The sequence below is a fragment of the Pelobates fuscus genome, chromosome 1 (assembly GCF_036172605.1).
Source record: "Pelobates fuscus isolate aPelFus1 chromosome 1, aPelFus1.pri, whole genome shotgun sequence".
Classification (NCBI taxonomy): Eukaryota; Metazoa; Chordata; class Amphibia; order Anura; family Pelobatidae; genus Pelobates; species Pelobates fuscus.
Window position 1 is genome coordinate 296,679,537 of NC_086317.1, and position 27,565 is coordinate 296,707,101.

General features: G+C 39.3%; 1 protein-coding gene across 1 annotated transcript in view; it reads left to right on the forward strand.

The window, feature by feature from the left end:
- The window catches only part of CFAP47 (cilia and flagella associated protein 47), a 356,049-nt gene that overhangs the window by 274,576 nt on the left and 53,908 nt on the right, over positions 1-27,565 (forward strand). Inside the window, exons 57-58 of the mRNA XM_063457869.1 lie at positions 6,195-6,351; positions 24,570-24,665. Coding sequence (XP_063313939.1) covers positions 6,195-6,351; positions 24,570-24,665 — 253 coding nt within the window. The remainder of the gene's footprint in view (positions 1-6,194; positions 6,352-24,569; positions 24,666-27,565) is intronic.

Genomic DNA, 27,565 nt, shown 5'->3' on the forward strand with positions numbered 1-27,565 from the left:
AACCTATAACTTGAACATTGTATTTCCTGGGTTAAATTAAACTTTGTGTTTCTATATATTTTTTTGTAGTGGCATAACTCAAGGTATTACAGATGGTGGGCAACTCTTATTGGTGCCAGCCATTTCCTTTTCTCTTAACCTAACTTTATGAATGAGCAGAATATTTGTGACCCTCATAACGCAGTTATCTCTTTTGTTCACATATACTGAAGGAAAATGTATTTCTGTCTTTTTTAAAGGGACACTATAGGCACAAAAACAACTTTATCTCTATGAAGCAGTTTTAGTGTATAGATCAAGTCCCTGCAGTCTAACTGCTCAATTATCTGCCATTTAGGCACCTTCCTGCATGTGACTTGCACAGCTTTTCTTAACACTTGCTGAAAAGGAACCTAGATAGTCTAGGATCCCACACAGTCAGTTTAATAGTAATAGAATTTCTTATCTCCTGCTATGCTAATAGTCTCCTAGAAACTGCAGGACCTTCTGTGTTAGATTAAAGGGACATTTACAGAGCAGGAAATGAAAAAAACATCTAAACCAAGTTAACATCTAAGTGAAGCAATGTTTTTATGCAGACTGTCTGGGGAGGTGTGGCTAGGCTGTATAAACAGAAACAAAAGTGATTTAACGCCTATATGTTAGAGAATTGAGCAATGAGACTGCAGGGACATGATCTATACATCAAATTGCTTCACTAAACTAAAGTTGTTTGGTGCCTATAATATCCCTTTGATATATTAATAGCAGAACACACTTTTAACAGCTTTTATGTTCCGATTTCTCAGGCAGTTCCGTGTTTTGTTTTATTTATAAAATATTTCTGGATTTATTAGGGGTCCAGTTTTTTGTACAGTACCATTTATGGCAAACTATATTCCAGGGTGTATAGGGCATTAGTTGCCCTTATGCCTTAACTCATCACTTGAATGTTTAGTGGAGAAAATTGTTCTTTACAGTAAGAACAAAAATGGGTAATTATCTAACTAAAGACATTGTCTTGCCAAATTCTATAGATATTTTAAAGAAATAAAATATTTTTTTGTTTGCAAAAACAGAATATTTAAATACATACTTAAAGCGGCACTGTCATGCCGAACTTATCTTTCCCCAATCGATTCCTCTTCTTTCCCTCTGTCAGGATCTGTTCTTCATTTCTTCCTGTCTGCCCTAGTTTTCATTAAAACATAAGACAAAGTAGGGACTTTTTTGTCTTATGGAGGTTTCCTACGCCTGATCATCTCTGACCAGCGGAGGAACAAAGTGTGCTCCGTTTCCTGTGGTCAGAGAAATTTTCCCACAAGTCTCACCTTTCCACCGTGATCTTGCGATGCTTCCTGTCAGTATTCCCGAACGTCCTGTCATTTAGACAGAACGCCGGCGAAACTACTGAATTTTGTCCTAACAGTTTGTTCATTCATGTTAGGATGCAGTTCGGGACTTTGTTCGGAGCAGAATTTCATTCGAATGACGCGGCTGCATCTTACAGCCACTTAGTAGAGAACTACCTAATTCCCACGGTCTGTGGCTGCTCACTGTTGTAATGTTTTTTTCTTCAAATAACCCTTGTGTCCCCCCACCCATGCCGCACGAGTTTGGGCAATTAAACTGAAGTGGCGGGTGGGTTCCCTAAATGACAATGGGGAGGACCTATCCTCCCCCCGGCCTCCAAACCATGAGCGGTGAGTGGGGGTCCTGAATTACAATAAGGGGCGGACCTATTGCCCCCTCACCCCCCACCCATGAGTGGCGGATGGGGGTCCTAAATTACAATAAGGGAGTGGACCTATTGCCCCCCCCCCCCGACCCCCACCCATGTGCGGCAGGTGGGGGCCCTAAATTACAATAGGGGTGGGGGACCTATTGTCCTGTAAAAATATCCCCCCGTGACGAAGGGTCCCCAAGCCCCTAGTCATCCCCCCACCCAAATAAAATTCAATGAATCCCTACCTACCCCCCTCACCTTAAAAATAGTGAGGGGGATACAATGAAACTAAATCTAGTGTGGGCAGATGACGTGTCCTACAGGGCCATCATCTACCCACACAAAGCTGACGGTGCCCAAGACCTAGGTCTGGGCAGAAAATAAAGATTAGGGGCTTAGGGGCATTTGGGGGTGACTGGGGGGACAATTAGGTGTAGTGAAGTTGGGAGAGGGGTTAACAAAAACCTGGATTCGGCCATGACAGTGCCGTTTTAATATGTACATGAACAGGTTGTTGATCCAAGGAGAAATCTGATTAAATTGTCACTATGGAATCAAGAAGGGCTTTTCCCTTTTTTGTGGCAAAATTGGAAATGTCTACAATTGTTTGTTTGTTTTTTGTCTACTTTTGTATCAACAGTATAGTGGTTGAACTTGATGGACTTATTCAACCTAGATTACTATGTATTTATGTACCCAGACATACCTTAAATACCCTTTTTCCGACCGTTAAATTTAACCCCCCAAACCTAAACAAAATTTCCTTATATCCAAATGTTAGCCCTCAAACCATATACCCCTTCTTTACTTTAATCCTATCTATAACAATCTATTATGTACATACCAAAAGCAAATTAAACCTATAGTTGTCAGGATAAACATGGCTAAACATATATAGACGTAGAGAGCTGTCTCAAAAATTTACTTTTAGAGACACTTCAATGTCCTTAGTGTCATATATCATTATGTGGCCTGCATTGCTTCATCAAAGCTGTAAACTGAGTTAAGAATAAAACTGCATGTAAGGGGAAAAAGTAAGTGGTTTATGATCAATTGAGACAGGATCCAATAAGTAATCTGGCCTTGGCATCTGCTTAATTTATTTCATTCTGAATGATAACCTGTGTTATTCTCTTGATCTTTGGAACTTTAACATTTTAAGTTTAAGTGTCGACCTTTTAGATTGTCTTGTGTTGTTCACATTCACATTTTTCCACAGTGCAATATTTACCAAATTGACAGTGACCTACTGTAGGCTGCTAATTTTTAGCAAAATGGAAAGCAAAACAAATGTTATGTACGTGCCCAACAGCTGAAAGAATATTATCTTTATCCATGGCACGCATATTCTTTTTAATGTCTGCAGATTGTGAAGCAACTTTTAACCTTATAGAAAAATGGCATTGATTTTCCTCCCTTGATTTCACTGATTAAATGTACCTGAACTGACAGTTCTAGCAATTTAAACCATCTCATAGCTGGGTAGCTGACTAATCTAAAATCAACTAATGACATAGCTTCTAGAGTGAGCTTTAAATGTTTCTGATTGGGCCTGTATGCTGAATTGAGAAAACCATTTTGAGTTATTATCTGCTTCATTTGTTTTTGGTTTAAATCTGAATGAAGAGCCCTTCAGAATAAGTATTCTCTACAGTTGCAATACCACATTTGATATTTGAAAATCAAATGGATTGGGACTGCGTTTACGAATATGAGTGCTGAAATTACGACAAATATTCAATTTAATTTCCACCCCATTTCTCTGTCTTATACCTCTGCATCTTACAAGTCAGACTAATGGCTTGCATTCAGGCTAATGAAATTTCTTCTCAAGTGATTATGCCTTATTGCTCATGTATACTATCTGTTAGATTGCTTTAACTCAATACTTGTGACCCAGAGGCAATTGGGGCTCTAGGCTAAGATAAAATGAAAATTGGCACCATCTTCTTTCCTCAAAAGATCTCTTAAATTACTATTTAATGACAATATTCAGAAAAAATGTGATGTAAATCAACAGTGTTCTCCTATTCACTGATTGATAACTTTATGCATGTGTAATGTTGCTATGGAGGTGGTTTGGCATTTCTAATATTGTTGCTATTTTAAAGGCATTAGGGTAGGAAATTTATTATTATTGAGCTGTACATTTCAGCTGCTTTCTAGTACCACAAGTAAGACTAGTGCTTCTTGCATTACAGGAAGTGAAAGTGGCACCATTTAGGCCATAATAACCGATTTTGAAAAATTCTCCATCTCAGCTATAGACAGCATGAATGTTTTCTCCTAAAATTTGGAAATCTGATTTTCATATGCCATGGGCTTTATGCAGATGCCCCAATATGAGTGTGTCAGGATAATAGATTAGCATGGTGGACAGGTTTATTGGGCTATCAGAAAGTGCACTTTGCATTCAAACAAATAGAAAATTACAGCAGCTTAACACACATGCAAGTACCTCAAACTAAACAGAAAATTCTTATTAAAATAGAGTGAACCCAATGCACTTAAACCACAAAGAGTGAACCCAGTGGAGCACTAAACAATACATATATAAATATACACTTACCCTCCTACATATAGCCTCTGTATTTAGGAGGGGAAGTGTCAATTTAGCAAACACAATAGCAGCACTGCTTGATTTAATGTATACGATGTGGTAATGTGAGCTATTAATCACATATGGATCACATTTACCCTTATATGTAAAGTAGGTTCTGTACTGAGAACAGATTGTGTTGTGCATTATTCATTCACATTAATCACTTTTTTAATATTTTCATCCACCGTAACACAGCTCACTAAAAGTAACCTTTACACTTTTTAGAAACAAATAAATAAAATCAGATAAATGTAGACAATGGCAATTGACATTTAAATGATTTTGATTATGCTTTTCTTATACTGACTTTTAGATTTACCATAGCTCATGTTGATGATGGAATTTGTTCTTTCTTGAGAACAAAACAACCTGAGCACACTTAAATGGTGTTACGAGTTTTACTGAACTACTTCTTCATGCAGCTGCTTCTAAATCTTCAATTACAGAGAATTCTGCCATCAGGGAGTTTTGGACAGAGTAAATATGGTACTATCAACAAACATAACAGGAGTGCTTATATGCTCCTGGCATATCTACAAAGGATGTTGAAAAATATGCTGCTCTGATGCACCTGGTCCTTAATGAAACTGGCAAAAATATTCCTCAGAGACCTGCATTGTCCACAAGAGAGTTGGCTATTTTTGCAGTTTTTATACTTGAACAATGAATAACTGAATCAGACCCAATTCACTTCCATGTACTTTGATATAATATGTCTCTGTGGTCTGCATTGTATTGCCTGTGATAAATGTATATCTAGCTTTAGGTTTACGTCCTCCAAGACTGTAATTTAATATGATGTTAGAAAATAACTTTGGATATATTTCTCTTTATCACAAGCATACACGCACACCCTGTATTTTTACATTATTTATCATATTATTCTATGATTCTTATGCAGCTTTCTTTTTTCCCTAGATGTCTCTGAAAGTTATTTGGACTTCATAATTGCTTTAGTTTGGCAATATGTACTTGCAGATCAGTCTTTGTAGCATTCTGTATGATTTTCTAAAGATGTGACACTTCTATAACATCTTACTTCTTAGTAAGAGTCCAAGCTTGAGAGTCAACCAGATGTATGCCATTCATAATAGTGACTTGCTTTCTTATACACAGGACCTCATTCACTTCATTTGGTTGAGGCTTCATTAGGAAGGGATAGAAACAAATACACATGTAAGTGCAATGAGTTGTAGTTCTAAGGGCACTTGAACAAAATACTACCCAGTTTATAGTCTCGTATAAATCCACATATTTGTCATGCAGGTACCCCATGTGGCAGGTGATTTTTCTTGACTCTTTATATAGCTGGGACGTTGTTTTATTCAGAACAATCTGACTCGCCACAAGTTATCGATATGTAAATATGGACTCAAATACATATTTGTGTAGTTTCTACGCAGGAAAGAAATAAAAGTCTGCCGTTGCACATTGAACCCAACCCATTAACCCAGAACATTGATAGCTTTCATGGCAAACATTCTGGAAACATTCATTCATTCAGAGAGACAGGGATGGATGTTTCTGAGCAAAACTGGTGACTCTGTGCAACATGAAATGTACCACCTCTAATGAGGAGAATTGGCAGGGTAATGAGGGGCAGTACCATTCCAATGCCCACTCAGATCAGAGTTGTTTTTATTGAAGAAAATACAGTATAATTATATGATATATCTAATTCTCTAAATGTGCTCTTATATATATACTGAACTTCTTTTGAAATATCACTGTTCTTTTAATGAAATGATATGTATTCCTTTAAATGTTTGTTTGTAAAAAAAATGCATCATATAAATTTAAATGTAAAAAGTAGTGCAATAATTGTTTCTTGATTTGACTTTGAAAGGTGATTTAAAGATTAATATCATGCATCCAACTTCCTTGCAGGTAGAAGAATGGATGTTCCATGTTTCTGGGATAGGTCTCATACCCCAGCCCATGGAGTCGGCAAGCATAAGTGCTAGTGTCGGTGGTTTATCCTCTATTACTATTCCCTTTAGAAATCCAACAGATGAACATGTTCTTATTGATGTGATTCTAACAGGTAATGGATAAAAATAGCTGTAACTATAAAAATGTAATTATCATAAAATTGCTTTGAATTAATTCAATTACAAATGGTGCCCAGATGTAGCTAAAGGTTAGAAGTAAAATAATGAGATAATACAATATGAGTATGCTTCACTGTTTAATAATGATGAATATCTCAATAACTATCCTGTCTAAAAATCGTAATGTAAAATAATAGATACATTACCAAAAAAGTTTTTTCCCAGCAGTTTAGGTTCCTTAGGGTTATAAGGCGTTTTATTTTGGCAGCATGACTATGCCATTCTAGATTTATTATTTCTCCTAATTGTATTTTTTTTTCACTTGTCCTAAAATGTTATGCACCCTACAACATGGCCAATTTAATATCTTGATTTATAAGCATCAAATCGTATTATGTCTCCATTTAAATTTTATTGTGTTGAATTAAATTGTATATGTAAGTCATTGCGGTTATATAGAGTAAAACTAAAATGAATTAAGTTATGATGCATTTGTTTGGTTTCATGGTGTCATTTATATCTAACATTTGTAGATAATCCTATTGTTTCTGAAACGGTATATACTGTTCCTATTCTTTATCTTGTCTTTGTACTGATCCTTCCAGATCAGCGAAAAGGTTGAAGAAAAGATTGAATTGTTTGAGGATAAGTGAAAGTTTGAAATACTGTACATTACATATAAGTGTACTGTTATTTCAAAAAAGTATATCCTATCCTTTTATATAAAACCATGTCTGTACATTTTTTCTAATGTTTTGAATTTAATCAAGTTAATGAGCAACTTACAGCCAGTTAGTGTTTGTATGTGTGTGGTAGGGGGCTGAAGGGTTGAGATGAATGTGTAGCCTATGATCAATGATGAATGTCTAGCCAAGATGTAGCCAAGGTGAGAAGTTAAATGTAATTCCAAGATACACAGTGGCCAATTTGCCTGTCTGCTGCTGACTTGAACACTTGCGATCCTTGTCCGTAAATATTAAACCATCATCCGTTGTCAATACTATTTGTTGGTAAAAAAACACACAATCTAGCAAACTCACAAAACTATCATGTACTCACTCAAAACAGCACAATCACAAACTCTAGCCATTCAAGTTAACACTACTTCAATAATACATACACATGAGCCCTTAGGCTATCGCTTTCCCGCAAACTGTGCCACTTTTTGCAAAGATAGTTAGTGGCCTCATGAACCTGCAGTCATCTCTGTCCAGAAGGGGGCATGTCATAATCCTGACAACACCACTAATTTATCTGCCTGTAAAATGAACAGGAGCCTTAAGGTAGCCATAAAATGGACCTTGAGGTGGCCCTTATATAGACTTTACAACATCTAACAGGCACTGTATCACTCCCTGTTATGTGAAGCACCATTGCATAACCTCAAACTTGCCTGCAAAACCAAACATCTCCTCAGCAGAGGCTTTAGTTTTGTTTTACTGTGGGCCACTTCCATCAGTTTTAGGTAAGAAAGCAATGTGATGTCACCCTGCCTGTTTAGGGCCCTGCCAAATGCATGGATCAGGCCTGAAGCAGGCAGGGTAACATGTCAGTGCTTTCTCACCATCTTTGGACAGCTCTCACAATAAAATAGCAGGATGCAGGGCAGAGTGTTAATAATATTGTAATGTAAGATGTTCAAAGTATGAAGTTAATCCTCGTAACTCCACCCTCTGCTTAGTATCAATGGGGCATGCTGCAGGTGCTGTGAGGTTATATTCTTGCAATTGCTGGCTATCTGATCATGGTTAGAAGCTTAAAGGAAGCAGAATGGAATGTTGTAATGCCCAGTTTGCAACTATCCTCCTCCCCCATAACTAGATACCTGGAACAGCACAGAGACTCTCTTCATTAAAATGTGTTCATCATAGGCGTGCACAGCCTATTGCATTAGGGTGTGCACCCTAAAGCACAAACACAAGCCGCATGTATATGTATATATATATATATATATATATATATATATATATATATATATATATATATACACACACATATACAAACACTGCTGTGTGTGTGTGTGCGGTGTGTGTAAGGGTGCTGCTGTGTGTGTGTGTGAGGGTGCTGGTAGTGTGCTATGTGGGTGAGGGGGTGTGTGTGTGTGTGAGGGTGCTGTTTGTGTGTGAGGGTGTTTGTGTGTGTGTGTTAGGGTCCTGTTAGTGTGCTGTGTGAGGGTGCTGTGTGTGTGAGGGTGCTGTTTGTGTGATGTGTGTGTGATGGTGCTGTGTGTGTGAGGGTGCTGTTTGTGTGATGTGTGTGTGGGTGTCGTGTATTTCTGAGGGTGCTATTTGTGTGTGTGTGTTTGCGAGGGTGTTGTTAGTGTGCTGTGTGTGAGGGTGTTGTGTGTTTGTAAAGGTGCTGTGTGTGTTTGTGAGGGTGCGGTTAGTGTACTGTGTGTGTGGGGGTGCTGTATGTGTACTGTATGTGTGTGTGAGGGTGCTGTGTGTGTGCTGTTTGTGTGAGAGTGCTGTATGTCTGTAGGTGCTTTTTGTGTGTGGGTGCTGTACGTGTGTGTGTGCTGTATGTTTGGACAGATTGTGGAGGTGGGGGCAGATTAGTAAATATCCCCCCTCCCTTCTTACCTTATGTAGGGAGGGGGGATCCTTGCTGCCATGTGCCATCCCTGGTGGTCCAGTGGAGAGTGAACTCTAGCCTGCGGGCTAGAGTTAACTCTCGTGAGATCTGAGCGTTGCCGCGGCAACGCTCAAATCTCGCCAGAGGAACCTGGCGGAGCTGCTGTCTAGAGCTCCCCGGGTCCTCTCCTGCCTCCCTTCATGCTGCTGTGGGCCGGTGAGGTAGATCTTTGATCTCCCCGCCGGCCCATGGAGGCTTAGAGCAGAGCCGACACTCAGCGCCGGTTCTGCGTGAGCCGACAGGGGAGAATAAAGTCCTGAGGAATAAAGTGTGGGAACCAAGATTCCCACCCCCCCCCAAAAAAATAATATACACTCCAGTGTGTGTATGTATATGTGTGTGTGTGTGTATATATATATATATATATATATATATATATATATATATATATATATATATATATATATATATATATATATATATATATATATACACACACACACACTGACACGCATACTCAAACACACACACATACACTCACAGACACGCACTCATACATTCATAGACACACACATTCACAGACACACATATTCACATACACTGACACACATACACATTCACAGACACACATTCACAGATACACATACACACATTCACAGACACACACACACACATTCACAGACACACACACACACACACACACATTCACAGACACGCACATATTCACATACACACACACATTCACAGACACACACATATTCACATACATTCACACACACACACACACACACACACACACATTCACAGACACACATTCACAGACACGCACACATTCACATACACACACACAGACACACACACATACACAGTCAAAGACACACACACACAAACAGACACACACACACACACACACAAACACAGTCACAGACACACATTCACACACACACAAATGATTTTTTTAATTAAAAAAATGTCCACCCAGCCTCCCTACCTGGAGTGCTGGCGTGGACTTGTCCCTGGGGTCCAGTGGGTCGGGCGGCTCTCTCAATATCAGCCGCGGCGAGGGAGCTGTGTGCTCTCTGCTCCCTCTCGCCGCGTGGGCTGTCTGCTGTAGCTGGGAGCCGGAATATGACATCATATTCCGGCTCCCAGCATCAGCAAGCAGCGCGCGGCGAGAGGGAGCAGAGAGCTCACAGCTCCCTCGCCGCGGCTGATATTGAGAGAGCCGACCGGGGGGGGTCCATAACATCTTGCCCACCCCCCCCCCATCCATGACAGGAGGGACATGGGGGGAGGAAGGGGGCGCTGAGTGCCTGCAGGAACAGCGTTCCTGCACAAAAAAAGTGCAGGAACGCCGTTCATGCAGGACTCAATCCATAGGCGTGCCGCGGGGATTAGGGTGTGCCCAGGCACACCCGGCACACCCCGTGCGCACGCCTATGGTGTTCATCTATTAACCTATTTTACAATGCGTATATAACTCTTTTATATAGAATGCTTTACAAATTATTGAAAAAGAACGTAAGTGGATTCACAGACAGAGATATATTTAATTATGTGTCAGAACGAGTGTTAGTGTATGTGTGTTAGTAAATGTGTGTATGTTTTTGATAATATTTGTGTGTGTGTGTGTGTTTGAGATGGTGCATGTGTCAAACATGTTTGTGAGTGTGTTTGACTGTGTGTATTTGTCTGTGTATTTGCCAGTGTGTGTATGTGCTAGTGTCTGTGTGTGTATGAGTGTGTTTGTTTGACTGTGTGTCTGACAGTGTGTGCATCAATGTTTGTGCTGACTTTGTAAAACAATGCATGTGACTTAGGAATTTGTGTATATGTGTCTAAAAGAGTGTATGTGCCTAACATTGTATATTGTTTATGTGTGTGACCATTTGTGCATGCATTGTGGACATTGTGTATGTGTGTCCCCTCTGGTGTATCTATTGTGGAACAGTGTATGTGTATAACAATATATGTGTGTGTGTTTATGTGTTATGCAAAGTGTTTGTATCTAGGTGAGGGGCCCGACCAATTTTTTATATATATTTAGGAGGAAGGGGGTGCTTTCTGAATTCTGTGTATTAGACAAAAATTTGGCCCTGTTGCAAGGCTATACAGGTGTAGGAACCATGACTGTGCGCATGGGTATTGACAAGCGGGAGTATTGGGGGAGGTTTAAGGGGTATAAAGCCCCGAATATGGGGATTTTCCCTTTTTTTTCCCTCTCCACAGGGCCAGAAGTGCTACTTTAAAATGCCCCCACTGTCCATGAAGAGGGGTATATTTATAGGATGATGGAGAGATCAAATGTTTATTTAAAGTAAATATCGAGCAGTGCTACTTAAAAAATGCACCCATTAGCCATGAAGAGGGGGATCTTCATGGGCTGGTGGGGAGATCAAATGTTTATTTCAAGAAAATATCCGGCAGTGCTACCTTAAAATGCACCCACTGGCCATGAAGAGGGGTGCATGTATGGACAAGTAGGGATATGAAAGATTTATTTAAAGAAAATATACAATTTATCCAGTTTAATTTTCCCTCCCATTAGTTACCTTTAAGGCAGGGTGGTTCAGTGTGTGGCGCCTCCTGACTCTTCCTCTGCTGAGAGCAGACTTCCTGTAGTTGTAGTTACCCGAGCAACACTCTGTACTGTCTGGAGCCTGTCTGTGCACATGTGCATGTATGGGAATCTGTTTGTTTGTGCAAGCAACTGTGAGCATGACAAGAAGCGTGTTAAGTGCTGGAATCGGGGGAGGGGCATAGTTGGGGTTTTTGGGAGGAGCATTAGGAAGGGATCAACAAATAATTTGGGGGTTTAATCTCAAGATATTCTTTGATCCTAGGAACACTGCTGATTGTGCTGATCTCACACAAGCATTCTGTTTGCTGGGCAATGTGCTCATGATATCTGTGTGACAGCCACACAATAGGGAGATGTAGAGTTTGAGGAGTGGGGGAGGAGGGTAGTGATGGTTGATGGCTATAATACTTTTTCTTTTGATAAATTAGCTATGCTGTACATGCATGTAAAAATAACTTTATTTGGCCTTTTATAATGACATTTCATTAAATAAAACAGAGTTTTGCCAGTAAGGCCATTAGCACACAATACAATGCTATCAAGTCATGTATACCCTTGATTCTTTACGAAAGTTGGTGTTTTTTTCTTTCTCATAGCTGAGCTGGGGAAAGTAATGGGGTTATGCCAAAGCATGAACTTTTCACCCAAGGTTAATTAAATTAAATTTCTTCCTAGCTCCCAGCAAAGAATTGTGGCAAACTACCCTGAACTAATTTATCCAGCGGGAAGTCCTAGAGCATGTGTAAAAAAAGCTTTCACTCGCACATATTTCTTTTATATCAACATCTGCCAAGACACCATACAGATTAAAACAAACCGTAAAAATCAACATAAATTTAATAACACTAGAGATAATGTTTTTTTCTTTATCTGTTACAAAGAAAGGCTCTTTGTGTTTTTTTGTTGAAAATATATGCCTGCATTCTTAACAACTTTCTTTTTTTTTTTTTTAGTAACTAAAAAAAAAAAATAAAAAAAAAAAAATATATATATATATATAGTGTATGGTCATATGGTGCACCTGACTCTTGCTGTCAAAGCAAATCCCCCAAAACACAATATGTGATTCCCAACCCACAAAACACAATCTGTGATCCCCCAAAACACAATAACAAAAGTTTTAGACTTTAGAAAAACTAACTTTTCTAAAATTAGAATATGTGTAAAGGAGTCATTATCAGATTGGAACAATTTAAATGGAGTCCAAGAGAAATGGGATTATTTAAAAGTTGCACTGCTGAAGGCAACAGAAAATTGCATAAGACTCAGTAAAAGCAAAGAATTCAAGAAACCACTGTGATACTCCTCAGATGTGGCCAAAATAGTAAAAAACTAAAAGTTAGCATTTAGTCATTATAAAAAAACCCAGAGTGAGGAAGACAGAATGACCTATAAGATTAGGCAGAAAAAGGCTAAGCGAGTTATAAGAGCTTCCAAATCACACACAGAAGAGAAAATAGCAAAGTCGGTAAAAAAGGGGGACAAAACATTTTTTAGATGCATAAATGAGAAAAGGAAAGTAAAACAAGGATTAGTTAGATTACAAACAAAAGAAGGAAGGTATGTAGAAGAGGATGATAAAGGTCTAGCTGACTGCCTCAATTAATATTTTTGTTCAGTATTTACAGATGAAAATCAAGGAAAGGGGCCTCAGTTAGAAAAAGGGACACATGAGTCAGTTGTTACATGGGAATTTACAGAGGAAGAGGTTCTATTTCAACTGTCAAAAGAAAAGACAAATAAGTCAATGGGACCTGATGGAATACACCCAAAGTTATTAATAGAGCTTCGGGGTGTACTAGTAAAACCATTAACAGATGTATTTAACCAATCATTGTTAACAGGAGTAGTCCCAGAAGATTGGAAGTTAGCAAATGTGGTGCCCATTCACAAGAAAGGTAGTAGGGAGGAGTCGGTCAACTATAGGCCAGTAAGCCTTACTTCAGTAGTGGGGAAAGTAATGGAAACCATGTTAAAGGATATGGTTGTTAAACATCTAAAAACACATGGATTTCAAGATCAGAGACAACATGGGTTTACTTCAGGGAGATCATGCCAAACTAATATTATTGATTTTTTTTCGAGTGGTTAACTAAAATAATAGATCAGAGTGGTGCAGTAGACATTGCTTACCTAGATTTCAGTAAGGCTTTTGACACTGTTGCACATAGAAGGCTTATCAATAAACTGCAATCCTTAAGTTTGGATTCCAATATTGTTGAATGGGTAAGGCAGTGGCTGAGTGACACCAGTGGGGTACCTCAGGGATCTGTACTTGGACCTATTATTTTTAATGTTTTTATTAGTGATATTGCAGAAGGTCTTAATGGTAAGGTTTGTCTTTTTGCTGATGATACTAAGATATGTAACAAGGTTGATGTTCCAGGAGGGATAAGCCAAATGGCAAATGATTTAGGTAAACTAGGGAAATGGTCAGAGTTGTGGCAACTGACATTTAATGTGGATAAGTGCAAGATAATGCATCTTGGATGTAAAAACCCAAGGGCAGAGTACAGAATATTTGATAGAGTCCTAACCTCAACATCTGAGGAAAGGGATTTAGGGGTGATTATTTCTGATGACTTAAAGGTTGGCAGACAATGTAATAGAGCAGCAGGAAATGCTAGTAGAATGCTTGGTTGTATAGGGAGAGGTATTAGCAGTAGAAAGAGGGAAGAGCTCGTGCGATTGTACAGAACACTGGTGAGACCTCACTTGAGAAAGATATTGATACTTTAGAGAGAATTCAGAGAAGGGCTACTAAACTGGTTCATGGATTGCAGGATAAAACTTACCAGGAAAGGTTAAAGGATCGTAACATGTATAGCTTGGTGGAAAGACGAGACAGGGGGGATATGATAGAAACATTTAAATACATAAAGGGAATCAACACAGTAAAGGAGGAGACTATATTTAAAAGAAGAAAAACTACCACAACAAGAGGACATAGTCTTAAATTTGAGGGGCAAATGTTTAAAAGTAATATCAGGAAGTATTACTTTACTGAGAGGGTAGTGGATACATGGAATAGACTTCCAGCTGAAGTTGTAGAGGGTAACACAGTAAAAGAGTTTAAGCATGGATGGGATAGGCATAAGGTTATCCTAGCTATAAGAGAAGGCCAGGGACTAATTAAAGTATTTTAAAAAATTGAGCAGACTAGATGGGCCGAATGGTTCTTATCTGCTGTCACATTCTATATTTCTATGTTTCTATATGTGATCCCCCCAATCCCCACAAAACAATCTGTGATCCCCCCAACCCTCCCCCCCCCCAAAAAAAAAATATATGTAATCCCCCAAAACACAATCTGGGATCCCCCAATCCCCACAAAACAATCTGTAATCCCCAAAACCCAATATGTGATCCCCCGATTTCTGAAAACACAATCTGTGATCCCCACAAAACAATATGTGACCCCCCAAGCCCCACAACAAAATCAGCACTCCCCACAACACATGATCGGTAATCCCCCAATCCACAATATGTACTCCCCCAACCCCACACAACACAATCAGCAATCCACCACAGGACATTCTGCAACCCCTCAGCACACCAAGAAACACAATCTGCAGCCCCCCCAGCCTACAAAACTCCTACCCTGCCCCATTTAAAAAGCATTTAAAATAGGAAAGCCAAGCAGAGTAACTCACAATATTTGATCAGATCAGAGCAGATCAAATAGAATTAATCAGGCGCCTCATGCTCCTTCAAAGATGTCCACTGCTGACAGGGAACTGCCACACTCAGAACCACTCCAGTCAAAGTGCATCCTTCCGCGCCTTCAGGAAACACCGTGAAGGAGGAGCATGTTGGTACATGACGCTGCGCGCCTCCACGGTCCTCCTCCACATAATAAAATAGTGCTGCTGCCCGTCCGTGACCAACGAATAATGCACCTAATAATATGCTGCCTGCAGCGCCATGTCGGGCTGGACCAAATGATTTTGTCGTTTGACGTTCCCCACTCTTGACTAAGTGTATTTATGCTTACTTTGTGTAATTATGCTAACTTTGACACATGGATGAAGAAGGTCTACTATAATTTTCCATCAAATCTTTATATAGGGTGCCATTACATGCTCATCCCTCATATACAAAACTCAGAAAGTCCACAAGTCTCTTGCTGCTATTACTCTTTTACAGAGGACCAGGATATTCCTATCCTCGTGGTCCTAATTGTCTATGCTCTATACCAGGGGTAGACAACATTCAGCCCTTCAGATGTTGTGGACTACACCTCCCCTGATGCTTTGCTAACCTTACGACTGTAAGAGCATTATGGGATATGTAGTCTTTAACAGCTGGAGTGCTAAAGTTTGCCGAAATCTACTCTATACCTTCCTTCAAAGAAATATGGTCAGTGGTCCTCCAGCCCCTGGCCACCTATTCACTGAATTACTTTTATTCTTTTTATCCTGGAATATATATATATATATATATATATATATATATATATATATATATATATATATATATATATATATAATAAAAAATACACAAGATCCAGCGCACTCTCCTATCTGCTAAACAGCAACTTCAATGTTGACAGATTGTATTAGTTTGCAAAAGTTTTTTTTTTGTTTTTTTTTTAAAAAACACCTAATCTAGGCAATAAATGGGGATTTAGTTACATTATATGATCATACATTGCATGAGCCTGCCACAACGTCAATGTACCCCATCTTTGGCAGGTCCTACTCTCACAGTCTAATGTCTGCTCTTATGAGATTAACCACTTACTTGGGAAAAAATTCCATCTGAGGCTCTCTGCAGTACAAGGCTAAATAGGGACCTGAGATGAGGCACCTGTACCAGGGAGGGGTGCAAAACCAAGGAGTTGGCTAGACTCCCAAATATATATAGGAAACATGGGGGGGATGGTTGCACTCACCTAAACATGCTTAAATGGGGTGCTGCTGGGGGCCATATTATACAATAAAAAATACACAAGATCCAGCGCACTCTCCTATCTGCTAAACAGCAACTTCAATGTTGACAGATTTTATTAGTTTGCAAAAGTTTTTTTTAAAAAACACCTAATCTAGGCAATAAATGGGGATTTAGTTACATTATATGATCATACATTGCATAAGCTGGGGTACATTGACGTTGTGGCAGGCTTATGCAATGTATGATCATATAATGTAACTAAATCCCCATTTATTGCCTAGATTAGGTGTTTTAAAAAAAAAAAAAAAAAAAAAACTTTTGCAAACTAATAAAATCTGTCAACATTGAAGTTGCTGTTTAGCAGATAGGGGAGTGCGCTGGATCTTGTGTATTTTTTATTGTATAATATGGCACCCAGCAGCACCCCATTTAAGCATGTTTAGGTGAGTGCAACCATCCCCCCATGTTTCCTATATATATATATATATATATATATATATTTGTGCTCGGAATTTAAATACGTAATGGATAGTAACTGTGAGCAAAGTTGGTTGTGGTGTGCCGAAACCAACGTACGAGTGGGCCTGTAAATAAAAGAGGGCCCACCAAGGAGAATGTAATTATAACAGGGTGTAGGTGGGTGGGAACAATCAGCTGAAAGGCAGAGGTGAGTAGGGGCTGGGAGTTTAAGTAGGGGACTTACTCCTCCCACAAATTCAGGCCTCCACAAGTTCAGGCCTTTTAACTTGTGCTCGGAATTTAAATACGTAATGGATAGTAACTGTGAGCAAAGTTGGTTGTGGTGTGCCGAAACCAACGTACGAGTGGGCCTGTAAATAAAAGAGGGCAAAAAGATAAATTAGAGAAATACACACTTTATTGCATTTTTTACAAAACCAAGTTGCTGAAAGCTTGGCGAAGCTCTTTCTCCGGCTGTGGAATATATGCAGTATATATGGAGGATTTCCACCGCCCCAGTCTCTTGATGATATGGACCGGTGTGTTAGTGCTAGAGGCTGCTCCTATACGGAAGGAGTGCCTAGAGAATGCAATCGGGTTGTGTCCGAGCTTAGATAACAGAATTCTGATATGAACCATCAATTTTGCTGTGGTTAACGGGTGCCCTTGTAGTGTTAAGAGCGGAGAGTCCAGTAGGTGACCGTGCAGAGTTGACCGTAGGTGGTCTAGTACTTTTACCGGACACCAGGCATTATCAGTAGGGAAGAGAGGAATTATAGTAGGGTGTAGTGACTGGTTGGTTTTAGTTGTAGGGATCGAAAGTTGGTAGTGATCCTCTATTTTAGTGAGGTGTGATATTTTAAGTCTTAGCTTCGTATCTCCTTGACAAATTACGGTGAACTCTCTAGGTCTGAGAAAACCGTAGAAAGCGAGATATAAAGCAGATTTGATCACCGTATTTGTGCCGATGTCGAATGGGGCTGTGTCAAGGAGATTGCTAAGTGACCTGAAGATAGGCCCATCTATAGGTAATCTAATGGTAGAGAGTGGAGGTGAAACCTTTGATATTCCTTTGAAAACCTTTTTGACGGGGTATGAAGACAGGAAAGGTGTGTTGTTAGGAAAAAAAGGTGAGGCTGTGGTGCTGGACCCCCGTGAGATATAGTTTAATGGTGTTGTGAGATAGTTTAAGGTGTAGGTGGAAAAAAGAGGCAAAAGCCACCATGGTTTGAATAGAGAAGTCACCTTGTAAACCGAACTCTGCTGTGAATTTATTAAATATATTAAGAGCCCTATTGTAAGTGATAGCCGTGTTTGGTGATAATGCTTGGTGAGTGAGTGCTCTAGCGTGGTTCAAGAGTGTGCTTAATCCAGGATTAGATCGTGGAACCGTGGTGTCCTGGATGGTTGTAGGTGAGCCGTTGGGAGTGCCTGAGAAAATGCCTGAAATTGAGAACGAGAAAGAGAGTCAGCGGCCGTGTTGTGAATACCCGGGATGTGAAAACAAACTAAGTGAAACTGGCCGGATGCTGCCAACCAGGTCAGCTTGCGAATCAGCCGCATGATGGTCAGGGAAGATGATCGCCCTTTGTTCACGATTTCGCAAGCTGCCGAGTTATCAGAGTAGCATTTGACTGCCTTGCCAGACCAGAGATGACCCCAGGTGTGTGCGGCCGCCACAATGGGATAAATTTCAAATAGTGCTGAGGTCTCTCTGAATCCTGGCAAGGCATCCGTATCAGTGGGCCAATGGCCCCTGAACCAGTGGTTCCCAAAAATGGCTGCAAAACCGGTATTGGCTGCTGCGTCTGTGTGGATGATGGGTGAAGAGGTGGAGAGAGGGGGGATAAACATGGAGATTCCATTCCAGTCCTTCAAAAAACTTCCCCCAAGTCAGCCTTGGCGTGGGGGTCCAAAGAAACTGTGCCAGAGTCCGGAACTCCGTGCAGCAGGCAAAGGAGTCTGGATATGAAAGACCTTCCCTGCGGAATGATGCGCATCGCAAAGTTCAGGGATCCGAGAAGGGACTGAAGTTATTTTCTAGTGCAAACATCATTCCGCAGGAACAAGTCATCTCCCCTCTCAAACGTGACAGTTTGTCGTGGGGGAGGCTAGCTCTGAGGTTAACCGAGTCCAGTTCTATCCCCAGAAAGGTCAATTTAGTTGTGGGGCCTATAGTTTTGGCTGTGGACAAAGGGACTCCAAGTGTGGAAAATAGTGCAGTAGTGCTTCTGATTGCTGTGGGTGAAGGTGACCCTGGCTCTATTAGTAAAAAGTCGTCGAGGTAGTGGATAACGGAGTGACACCTGGCGACGTTCAGAAGCAGCCAGCATAGTGACTCTGCGAAAATGTCGAACAGTTTGGGGCTGCCTCGAGAACCGAAAGTGAGTCGTGTAGAGAAGTAATATTTCCCTCGCCATTTAACACCGTGTAAGTGCCAGAGTGAGGGGTGCATGGGTAGTAATTTAAACGCGTTTGTGATGTCCGTTTTGCTAAGCCAGGGTCGATTACCAGATGATATGATGGACTGTATGGCGTCGTCGATGGTTACGTACTGAAGTGAGAATTTGTCTGCTGGAATGAGTGCGTTTATGCTTGGAACAAAAGAGGAGTGCGGTGCCGATAAATCAATAATTAGACTTTTTTTTTTTTTTTTTTAGAATATTTGTGAATAGCAATACCAATGGGGTTAGTGCGCCAGGAGGAGAATGGTGAAGAGGTGAAGGGGCCGATCATGAAACCGTTGGTGATTTCAGAGGCAATGAGAGTGTCTATGGAGACTGGGTCTAAACGTGCTGACTGGAGATTAGGGCATTCTAGTGTACCTGGGGGAATGGCTACAATACCCGTGAGAAACCCTTTAGTGAACCCTGTGGTGAGATAATCCACCAGATGATTAAGCCTGGGATCCCTTGTCTTGAGCACCACAGAGATATCACCGTAATTGAATGCCTTGTTCTCAAGTACATCCTGTGAGGCTATGAGCAAGGACACCAGACACACATCCTTCCCGTCTAGGATATCTTTCCTGATAGAGTCAGGGACGGAGTGTGCTGGTGACTCAAATGGTGTAATGGCTGTGCCCGGTGCTGGAGGGGGGAGTATAGGAGGGCATGTTGGTATAGTAGGTACAGCCGTGAAAGCGACTGGGACTACCGTGGTAGTACCTGGGGAGGAGATGGCGCTTTCCACCTTAGATAGCCTGCTATTGAGGGTCTGTAGATTGGCCAAGATCTCTGCCAGGGTATCCTGGGTGGCCGTGCTGTTGCTTGGTGGTTGTCCTTGAGAGCTAGTCCCTGGCCTGGGCTCGGGGGCTTGGTGAGTAAGTAGCCTATAAAGTTCAGCCTTCCTAGCTGTTGGCCGGAAAGGGGATTCCCCTGAGCCTAAGCTCGGCCGTAATTTTGGGAATAGTCCATGCTCTCAAGGACGTGGGGTTTGAAAGAGTGAGTGATTCGCCTGGAGACCCGGGTCTGGTAGGTGTGAATGGAGTTTCTTCTGTTAATTCTTTGGTTGGAATAGGTTCTTGGGACATTCTAAAAGGAATGATTATGTGAAAGATATATTAGAAGGGGCATAAGGTAAGTAGGCGGGGTGGTGTATATGGAAGAACTGGACTGTAATGCTAGATGCCAAAGCGAAAAACTTAACTGTTGAATGTTTGGATAGGTGAGGCCCTGCTAATGCCAAGTGGCGGTGAGAGGCTCTACCTATGATTTGGCTTATGACGTAGTTGCCACAGACGTGGTGGCGGGATGTTGGCCTCTCGGTGACAGTAGAGAGAAATCAAAAGGTGTGGCCGTGACAGGTGAGGCCCTGACTAGCGCCCTGTAGTAGGGCATGCGAGGCTTGTAACTATGATTTGGGCGTGGGGCCGTACCTCCGTGTTGAGGTGGGGGGGGGGGGATGGAAGGCCTCGCTGGGACGGGTTTTCTGATAGGGTGCGCTAAGGCATTAGCCTAGACCCTGTAGCCAGTTCGATTGTATATTTAAGGATAAGGTGAGAGGACTGGAATGTTGTGTAGATACTAACCTTGACTTCTTGCGAATGGTATCTGGAACCTTCTGGTGGTAATAAGTGTGGTAAGTCTCGTCTTATGCTGTCCTTGAGGAAGAGTCCTGAGGCTTTAAGACAGATGTTGACGTATTTATGCGTATCGTGGTGGCGTATGATTTGAATTGGGAGTAGGTTGTTTGTTAGGGGCGCAACGTGAGATCCTGCATTGAGGGATCTGGAAGGTTTAAGTGTGTGACTGGGCTGAAATAGATATTTGTGAGAAGGCTGGATGAGGCCTTGGGGTGACGATTGGACGTATTTGGGTATAGACGTAAGTACCTGAAGGTATGGCTGAGTACCGGGTCAGGTTTTGGTGTTTTCCGGAGCCTGATGGCTGTATGACCGTATGTCTGAGTAGAAATAATAGTAAAGAATTAACGTACCGTGGGCGTAAGCCTGTGGAAAAGTAGTAATGAACTTGAGACCGTGATAGGTTTTATATGAGGTGTAGTAACAAACGAGTTGTGAACTATACCTTGGTTTGACATAAAGAAATTACGTTATGTGAAACGGTTTAACTGTGTAGAACCGGGGGAAGCCTAGAATAATACTGGAGCTAAGGGTTAACCGAAGAAAAATTCCATAGTTAACGACAGGTGTGGAGGTAAGTAATAAAACCCAATATGTAAACATTTTAGGCCTATGGCTTTATAATGCAAAGTGATAAAATACAATACCTGTTCCTGTAATAAAAGACCTTGAAATAAACAACTTTAGCGCAGAAAAAGCGAGAAACCGATGCAGTCTGTAAAGCCAAAAATATGTGACAGCGTGATTATATGGAAAATGAATAGTACAGACGTTTATGTGCCGGATATTGTGTTTATAAACAGTATTTATTAGTATATGTGACAAAATGAAGTGTTTAATAGGTAAATATGTGTTGTGGCAAGGTCATAGAGGCTTTCTATGTTAGTAATAGATTGGAGTGCTCTCTATTCCCAGCATGATGGGGTTAATTGGTGGGAATCACCCCTTGAATGTTATCAACCAGGTGAATGTAATTAACCAGCACTAGGGTTTTAAAAGGTTAGCCTCTGAAGACATCAGAGAGTCTAACAGCTGGGGGAGAGGAGGCAGTTAAGCCTGAGACAAAGGTACTGTGTGAAACCTGCTTAAAGTGCTGTATTTCATTTTGTTTAAAACTGGGAACCAGATTAGCTGGCCAGTTGGATAGTTAGTAATACTGTTTAGTAAGTCTCCAAGTTGGAGTAGGATTTATTTTCTTTTTGTTTTATTTTGTGGGAGAGCACAACCTTGTATATATTGTGGAAAGTGACAATAAACTGCAGTACTATTTTATCCTGACTGTTGCATTTGAAGTTTGTGACGAGCCTGGCCATCCTGCCACAGTGTATAGAAACCGTACGTTTATGATAGACGTGGATATTTTAAAAAGTAGTAAAACAAATTAACTGGTTAACATAGAAAGAAAAATCACAAGGCAGATTTTTAAACAAGCTAATTATATCCCCAAACTGACAAAAAAAGGTATCAGTAGCAATATGACCGAACAGGGAATATACGTAAAGAAAAGTAGAATTCGTGAAATAGAACTTAGTGCATACTGTAGCCTATTTGAATAAGAACTAGCCGAATATGGATTTAGAGCAAGGTGTTTGTGTTTTAATCGTACGAAATAGATTGGTCCTGGGTGACCAAACGGAAATAAGAGAATGCCCGTAATAATATTACTGTGTATATAAATAATAATAGATTAGGTAGTTTCCGTACGAATATGTAAAAGCAGTGATAAAGTGCCGAGCGTTCGTCTGTTTTGGCGTGAACACTGAAATCTGTTAAAAAAGCGTGTATTTGTACGAATATGATAGAGGGAGCCTACCCCTACGTTTTTAGGCCCGAACGGCGGGAAATAGCGGGGCGCTATTTCCTACGCCTAACTTACGTGAACGTGCCGGTCTCGTGACCGGAAACCGGGTACCTTGACCGGGAACCGAGTGGAAGGCCTCAAACGGACAGAGGACTGGTCAGGACGTCTGACTGCTGGAAACAGGAAAAAATTCTGGAGGGAAGCTGGACAGGAAGTGCTGGTTGCTATGGGGACAAAACAATCAGCTGAAAGGCAGAGGTGAGTAGGGGCTGGGAGTTTAAGTAGGGGACTTACTCCTCCCACAAATTCAGGCCTCCACAAGTTCAGGCCTTTTAACATATATATATATATATATATATATATATTGCCTCTAATGACCATAATAACGTTTTTCCCTCACCTTTAATAACTCTAACTTGTAAAAATAATAATTTCATATTTACAGAATTCGGAATTGTCAATAGAAGACCACATTTCTGTGAAAATTGTCTCTTCAATTAAAAAATAACTTTAATTGCAATACATTATTAATTAATAATAATACAAGTATTAAAATATGTTACAAAAAAGTGGTCAATAATTCAGACCCTGAAGACCAAAAGAGATGACATCATAAGCCAGAAATGTTTATTTATAAATAAATTTGGATCAGGTTGAAGGTAGGAGTTTATATGAAAAGACTGAAGAAACAAACTCACCTTGTTTGAACTTGAAAACAATACTGCCTGAAAAACCTTTATGAAAATAAAGATTTTACCAAACTCAATTTGAAACGAATGCTGCAATTATTATTATTATTATTTTTTCATTGATTTTAGTTTTGCTTATGATCTGTATAGGCTATTATTCTGCAAGCAATTTAAAAAGCTAAATGGAAGTGAATAGTGGACAAAATATTAAGCGTATGTCCATTCAAAAGGACTTTAAAATGACAATCCCTTTGTATCTTTTCTTCTTCAATTCTTATCTAAAACAAATGCTATGTGTGTTTTAGTAGTAACAATATCAGGCAAATTGCTTAGTTCATTAATTGTTCCATCTTTTTTTATTCTTAGTTTCAAATTGTTCTATTTTCTGATAGTTCCTGCATTGAGTACATTCCATAATAAATGTGTTATAGTTGTCTGAATATGTTTTAAAAAGAAAACAACTTTGAAAATATCATTTATGATATAATGTACTACACTATCAATAATAAGGATAGTGAACTAAGACAAATACAAGATATACCCTGAGAATAGACCACAGACTAATTCCATTTACACTGTTACAATTATTCACTAGTGTGAACTGTCAAGGATCCAAAGTGAATTTCAAAATTTCGGCCATGCTCTATCACTAGTTATTCTTTTAGATATGTCATAATTTTAAATTGTCATTCTTCTTTGTGAAACCTTATAATACCATTGTCAGGTTCTTTATATTTAAATTAAATATATTTAAATTAACAAATTTCACCCGCATGAAATCCTTTTCATTACCTTTTCAACACTTTTAGTGCTTGTTCATTCTTTTAATTCTGTTTTATTATGCTAGGGTCAGGAATAAACAATTCTGTTATTAAGTTTGATTTTCAGGTTGAAGCCTTAATTTTTTTTCCAGGCCTGACAGGCATAGTGATTAAAAATGCAAAGAGAAAAAGAAAGAAAGAGAGACGCTGTCACCTCCTATTTGAGAGTGTGCTTTGAAGAACATTCATCCGTGAAGTACTTTCATTAGAAATGGCCTTTGATCACATTTCAACCATCAGTGAATTAATTTCCTAGAATTTGACATTGAAGTATAAAAGTATTTTCCATGTTTTGTTATATATTTTCAGATCAAGAACAGACCATGCATCGTCTAAGTGCATCTATTCTGCGCCATTCGATCAGTAAACAATCTGCTTTCTGTCTGCCTCTGAAACAAACACAAGGTACCTATTTACTAAGTTCTGTTGTGATATTTTGTAATAATTTGTAGAATAGTTGCATGTATTTGCTGCATTTGTACACCTTGCAGAAGCTCTGCTTTTTGATTTTGCTTGTAGCACGATTATATATGCTTTATAGAGTTGCTTAGGAGTGTCTATGTATCTGACTGTATTTAATTAATTTGCCATTATGCATTTGAAACGAAATGATAAGTAACATAACCTATTAAATTCACAAATACAGTAGATGAATAACTAGACTATGAGAATCCTACATTTGTCTAGATCAGGCATAGGCAACCTTCGGCACTCCAGATGTTTTGGACTACACCTCTCATGATGCTTTGCCAGGATTATGGGTATAAAAGCATTATGGGGGATGTAGTCCACAACATCTGGAGTGCCAAAGGTTGCCTATCCCTGGTCTAGATCATACTTATACAATTTTGTTAAATAATATTGGACTTTCCACTATACATGGTGCCTCATACACTGAACATTGTGTATACGTATACAAATTCAAGTGTCGTAAGTGTTAATAGTGCTCTAGATGCAGTATTTTAAAGAAGCAAATTTGATTCCTAGCAATATGAACTTGGCCTTTAAGTTATTTAATAGCTAACTTTGTATGTTTGCCAAAAACGAGTGAAACAAAGGTGCACTCTTTGGTTCAGTGCTTTAACCCCTTAAGGACCAAACTTCTGGAATAAAAGGGAATCATGACATGTCACACATGTCATGTGTCCTTAAGGGGTTAAAAAACTATTTAAAAAGAGTATATTGTGCCCTCACTAGTTTTCAAGTATGTCCTGGGGCATAGATGCTATTTGTACCCATCTTGGGTTTTGTTTTATTATTTTTAACTTTTATTAATTACATATGTAATCTCTTGCGTTAAATATTTAACATATTATATAGAGGAGTCAGAATGATGATAAAGCTTCAAAATGATCCAGAAAACAACTTTTAGAAATAAATATTTTCTAGAGGTTCTTGAATAAGGACAACATGGTTCTGCTCTATTGGACACTTTTTTCTCAGGTGGCGATTATATATAATTCTCTCTATAATGTACACCTACCACATATCCACTTTAAACCTGCAGATGGCATCTAGTTGTGAAAACTAAACCAACCCTTATAACATGAGGGTGCATTATGAAATAAACCAATGCTGTTAAATGGAGGCCTGCAGTTATCCTTTTTTGCCAGAAGTTAAAATAAACAAAAAACCTAGAAAAATGGAGAGTCAGGTGTCCTTTATGACTATTCACAATCCGTTTCCTATTAAAGTAAGCTTTATATCTAGTCATGTTTAGAGGTGATTAACCTGTTAGAATAGAAAACATTCTAACAGAGAGATTCACTAAAGTGAGAATTCAGGGGAATTCAACATGAGTTAAAAAAAATTAGGCCAAAATAACCCAATATCAGAGATTCTCTAAGTCAATTCTGTTTTAAGTTTAGCTATTTTAGCCTTCAATTTAGAATTTATTTTGAATTCCTGGTGATTCTCACTTCAGTAAATAAAGACAGGTCTAAATTGAAATTCTCTTCCCAAGTCAAAAATTAACTAGCACAATTCTATTTTGTCTATTATATGAACGTAAATGGTTCAAGATGGGCTACAAATAGCTTTTTCTAAAATATATGTAGGAGCCAGTGACCAACTTATAGTTGGTATAATCATTTAATGAAGGAGAGAGAAAGGAATATTCCTAAGAAAAAAAAAAAAACACCTCATGCTTCTCCCATTGTAATAATGAGGAAGAAAAGTGGTGTGTTAATTTTTTTTTAGGTCAGAATAACAGAATTAGGAAGATTCTCTAAATGAGTTCAGTTCTGTTTTCACTTTGGTTGCAGGCAAATTTCTTTGTCTTTTGAAAAATTGTTGAGCAAACACTTTGTAAAATCATTTGAGTTTCATCTCCAGAATGTACTCTAAACAGTTCTTCAGTTTGGTTGTAATAAATATTTATATTTATATACAATATAGATTGTCTAAGTGTAAGCATGGTTAGCAGTCTCAATAGTTTGAGAAATTAACCTATTATGGAAAAATCCTAACAATAATAAACCATATAACAGTACATTTTTACAATACTGAAGACATTTTGGACAAATACTGCATCCACTCATAAATGCACAGGGACATAGTTTTTTTATGCATTTTTAATGTTGGCCTCAGCATATATCATAGAAGAATGTTCTTACACATTAATATACAAAGAAATACAGATGAACACTTACAATCTGATGATGGGTAGTTATCATTCAACTACGCAAATTAAATAAGATGTACTGGTACACCTAGATATTATATTCTCTCTCTTAATACTTGGAAAACGTTTTCCAGTTGCCTCGTGCAACAGTGCCAGAGAGATGCAGAGGAGTTGCTATTTTCTGAAGAATTGTATATATTAGCTTTCAAGGGCATTTTGTAGTTTATCCAGATCAGAGTGAAAGGTGTTTGAATCGGGAATGTAAGCATTAAAGTTTAATCAGGTCATTAAAATATACCTGGTATTTAGTCACTTTGTTAAGCACATTGCTCTATTGTGTGCAAACGTATAAATTGAGTGAAGAAAAAGGTCACAAATATCCAAGCAGCAGAAATCATTATACATGGGCACATGTCAGACCGATGACCGATGGCTTACAGTAATCAAGTATGGAGTGAACAAGGCCACTATCAGTGCTTCAGTTGCACATGTGAGATTGAAGGACAGCATGTTGCAATAATCTGGTGATAGTGAGTTCCTGAATAGGAACTATGGTTGCATCTTGAGCTAGAAAAGGATGGTTGTAAATTATAGCTTTGCGATAAAAGTAACATGATTTAGCTATGACTGGATATAATGGATGCAAAAAAGAGCAGATTAAAAACACATTATGCCAAGGCAA